The sequence below is a fragment of the Centrocercus urophasianus genome, unplaced genomic scaffold (assembly GCF_019232065.1).
Source record: "Centrocercus urophasianus isolate 14NV4802_14NV808 unplaced genomic scaffold, USGS_Curo_1.0 seq_11, whole genome shotgun sequence".
Classification (NCBI taxonomy): domain Eukaryota; kingdom Metazoa; phylum Chordata; class Aves; order Galliformes; family Phasianidae; genus Centrocercus; species Centrocercus urophasianus.
This window is the reverse complement of record NW_024884253.1, coordinates 43,340,477-43,344,408: the sequence shown is the minus strand read 5'-3', so window position 1 is coordinate 43,344,408 and position 3,932 is coordinate 43,340,477. Positions and strand designations below refer to the sequence as shown.

At 43.3% G+C, this 3,932-nt stretch overlaps 1 protein-coding gene across 2 annotated transcripts in view; it reads right to left on the bottom strand.

The window, feature by feature from the left end:
• Positions 1–233: 233 nt before the first annotated feature.
• The window catches only part of LOC122170653 (BTB/POZ domain-containing protein KCTD1), a 39,473-nt gene continuing 35,774 nt past the window's right edge, over positions 234–3,932 (bottom strand). For both annotated transcript variants that reach the window (XM_042837731.1, XM_042837721.1), the window contains exon 5: positions 234–3,678. In XM_042837731.1, the coding sequence (XP_042693665.1) occupies positions 3,520–3,678 (159 nt within the window). In that variant the 3' untranslated portion in view covers positions 234–3,519. The remainder of the gene's footprint in view (positions 3,679–3,932) is intronic.

The window sequence follows — 3,932 nt, the reverse complement described above, 5'->3', positions numbered from 1 at the left end:
GGACCCTCAAGAAATAATAAACCACTCAAACTCAAGTCTGAGAAAAAGCAACCGGTCTACAGGCCCTGAGGCTGTCTTGGCTTCATTTCCACTGTAAATAAACTTCAGGCAGCAAGAATGCCTACATACAAATACCAGTTGTCTCTAGAAATAATTCATAATATAGAACTCTGCAGTCAAGAAATGACAGATGGAAATAAATGTTTTTATTTCTCTGAAAAAACAGCCCAGTGGTCAAGAAATATGCTTTCCTCACTCCCCTTAAAATCAAGTTTTCCTCCCTAGAGTCCCCAAAAAGATGAACATTACAGAAAAATGCATGTGACAATTCATTTAGGTGATGGCAAAGCCCCTGTAAATTAGCGTATCAATCAATTTTTAAAGGGTGCTGTAAAAAATTATGCTCATGAACAGAATGTTCCTCCTCGAGTTGAAATCAAGGCCTGCTGAGCGGAAAGTAAAATTGCTGAATGGGTGGCTTAGTTTTCAGACTCGGCTGAACACCGAGTCGATGGAATCAGCGTTCACACTAGAGAAGGAGATGACGCTGGCACAGCTCCTCCATGAGAAGGGGTGGAAGTGGCAACTGCATTCCCCATGTGCCCACAGCGGTTCTCCAGTCACTGCCTGGCCAGGCTGCTCAGCTACAACGCCGGCAGCAGCTGCTCACCGCACCGCTTCCTCTTGTTGAATGCAGCGCTGCTGGCAGTGTAACATTTTTAATAAAAAATCAGATAAATTTAAACTACTGCACACATCAAAACTACTGACCTCCAGGAAAGAGCTAACTGTCGTCTGCTTCTTTGTTTTTTTCCACCTCCCTTCTTGTCTGCTGATCCCTTTTTCTGAAGAGCAACTCAAACACGCGGTGGTAAGCCTGGGCTGTACCCAGAACCAATCTCACTGCCTCTCTCAGTCCAGCTCGCTGCTGTGTAGTGTTTGCTGCGCATCTGGCTGTGTTTACTTACGACCTCTGACTCTGTGGTCACACTGTTATCACAGTGACATTCACGTCCAGGGTCAAAGGGTGATTTATGGCTCCATTAGCAATGAGTGTGGCCTTGGTGGGAAGCCACCCGGCCATCCAGGTGCCACACAGAGCACCGAGGTGGCCTTGGTGCTTGTCAGCTTGAACAGGTATGGATACAGCAAGCACAACTGCCAGCCAAGCACAGCCTTCTGCTTTGGGAGCAAGGCAACAAGTATCACAGATGGTAAAAAGTGGGGTGAACATCGAGTGAGTGCCCCTTTTGCCTGCATCTCACATGCAAGGCACCATGAGGACAATTTTGGGGCTGACATTGCTACCAGCCCTTCCAGCTTGCACCAGAGCCCAGGCCCATACTTGTGCGTGGGGGCTGGCAGTGCTGAATCTGGGAGCACCTCTGGGCTCAACAGATGGAAACGTGTCCTCAGGTGCACACAGGGCTGCATCTGGGGAGCAGGAAGGATTTCTGCAGCAAATTGTCCCCAGAACAGCACATCACCTCATGCCAGTACTCGGCGGTGTGTTGTCAGCCTGCAGGACTGGCTTCAGGTCAACATTGTTCAATTCGAGAAGTCTGAAGAGATGTTAAAAGTATTTATTTCCCAGAGTTTGTTTGTTTGTTTGTTTTTAGTTTTTTTTTTAGACTTTTCTATGCATACTAACAACCAAATTTTGGGTAGAAAGAGCAAGCATTTATTTGGTATGAGGACTACTTGCTGCTGATTGAAAACAAGCACTTTCAGTGAGGCAGCTGTTTCAGTACTGTGAGTAGACAGATCAGCAACACATTGAAGACCCAATAACCTGCTCAGGAATCTTCATTTATGGAGCCCCCCCTTCCACCCATTTCCATATCTCAGTAGTTTCAAAATCCCATTATAGGTGTTGCCAAAGAGCTATGTAAGTATGCCCTCTGACAAATTTCAATGGAAAACAGAAAAAAATGGTAGCTTTGAGTTATCAGACTATATTAAAAACCTTATTACATGTATTTACTTTAACAATTTCTTTTTTCTTTTCTTAAATAAATAGCAAAGTGTCACCAAAATGAATGTAATGCCGGCACCATTGCTTCGATAGAAACTTCCATACTGGGATGAGTACACAGTCATATTCTGGAATATTGCATAAAAAGGTACTTCAGAGGAAAGAAAGTGGTTGCTGGTTCATCTCATGTGGCAGAAGCATCTCCCTGGGAGAGGGCCATGTGGTGGCCTCATGGAGTTGGGCTGGCTCTAGGATGGCCTTGCAGGACTCACCCATTGCCTGCTGTCAGCCACGGTGCAGCGTGAGGAGCAGAGGGGCTCACTCTCTAGGGAGAAGAACACTAGGTCTGAACAAGGGAAATGAAGGGCACGAAAACAAACTGGCTGGTTAACATGCAGCAGGGCAAGGTCATTGAAAATGGAAGCTGCCTGCTCTTTAGTTAGAGGAAATGATGCAAGCGTTGTTACATCAACACTTACAAACTCAGGCATCCATTTCAGATGGGTTTCCCTGGGCTGGATTGGTGCTGTTTTTTGAGCTTGTCTCTTCAAACCAGGACAAATCTTAAGGACAGCCCTGAAGAAAGACCCCAAAACACAATGCCCGCACAACGCCTGCTGCCTTCATCTCTGTGCACTGTGCCAGAGTGCAGGGAGCTGAACCCCACCTCTCTGCTCCTGCTGGCTGAAATCAGACCTTTATTACTTTAAACAGAGTTTATTGTATTTAATACATTATAAAATTTGAAAAATTGTAGGAAAGCAGCAGATTCAAACCAGAGCATCTCTACCAAATATTAATTATTCTGGCCCCCTTTGAAAAAACACAAAACAAAATGAAAAAAAAACAAAAACAAAAACAAAAAAAAAAAACCCAAAAAATTCATTCAAAAGAAAAGTTAAGCTTTCACATCTGTGAGGGCAGACAAGACGTGTGCGACTTCTGTACAAACTACATTTAAAATTTCATTTGAGTAGCTTTTCAATGCAATGAATGGTCATCTCCTGAACGCCTGCCCATCCACCTCTAAAAGACAGACATAAAACCTCCATATGCAAGTAGAGTTGAATCAAGGCGTGTAGATATTAAAAATTGAATGAGTATTTGGAAATGAAAAATGTGTTACGAGCTGTCTATGAATCCCCCCATGGTAATGGCTTGTACACCATTAAGTGGACCCAAGTAAGTCTTAGGACACTTAATGGCCATCACAGCACCAACCTCATCTACCACTTGTTTGTCATTGCATTTCCTACCCTTTGATGTATACATACACATATATATATATGCATGTACATATATATATGTATGGCTGTATTTTCTTCTACACCTTGAGGTTTTTATTATTACTACTATTCCAAGTGTTCCCATATGAATTCAGGTGTGGTCTCTATATTTGATATAAATGTGTCTTTTATTCACTTTTACTTGCAGGACTTGTTTGGAGTCCAAACTGCACATGAAACGTTCCCCCTTTTTTCCTCTCTTTTTTTTTTTCCTCTTTTTTTTTTTTTTTTTTTTTTGCATAAAGAAACATGTCCATTTTAGTCCAGAGGCTCTTGCTTTATTCGAATGACGGAGGGTGCACGAGATGTCTTTCTGAGTTCTCGTCTCAGTACGTATTCACTGAATTGGGAAGAGTCCACTCCACCTCCACATGAGCCAACAATCTCAAATCCTCTTTGCTGTAACCTCTCAAGGACCTGAAAAAACAGGAAACAAACACCAAGGTTTAAGTAATGAACGGACTGCCTGTATCTTCTAAAGACTAGAAAACCAACCACAACTGCAAAGATCTGTGCCTGTATTCAGACCAGTGGTAAAAACTAGAAAGCTTTAATGATGGAACTAAATCTCTCCAGTCACCTACTTTCCTTCATCTTCACAGCCTGAGTGATGCTTCCAGTGGGAGGGGAGGGAAGGAAAGGGGAAAAGAGAGGAGGGGAGAGGAGAAGAG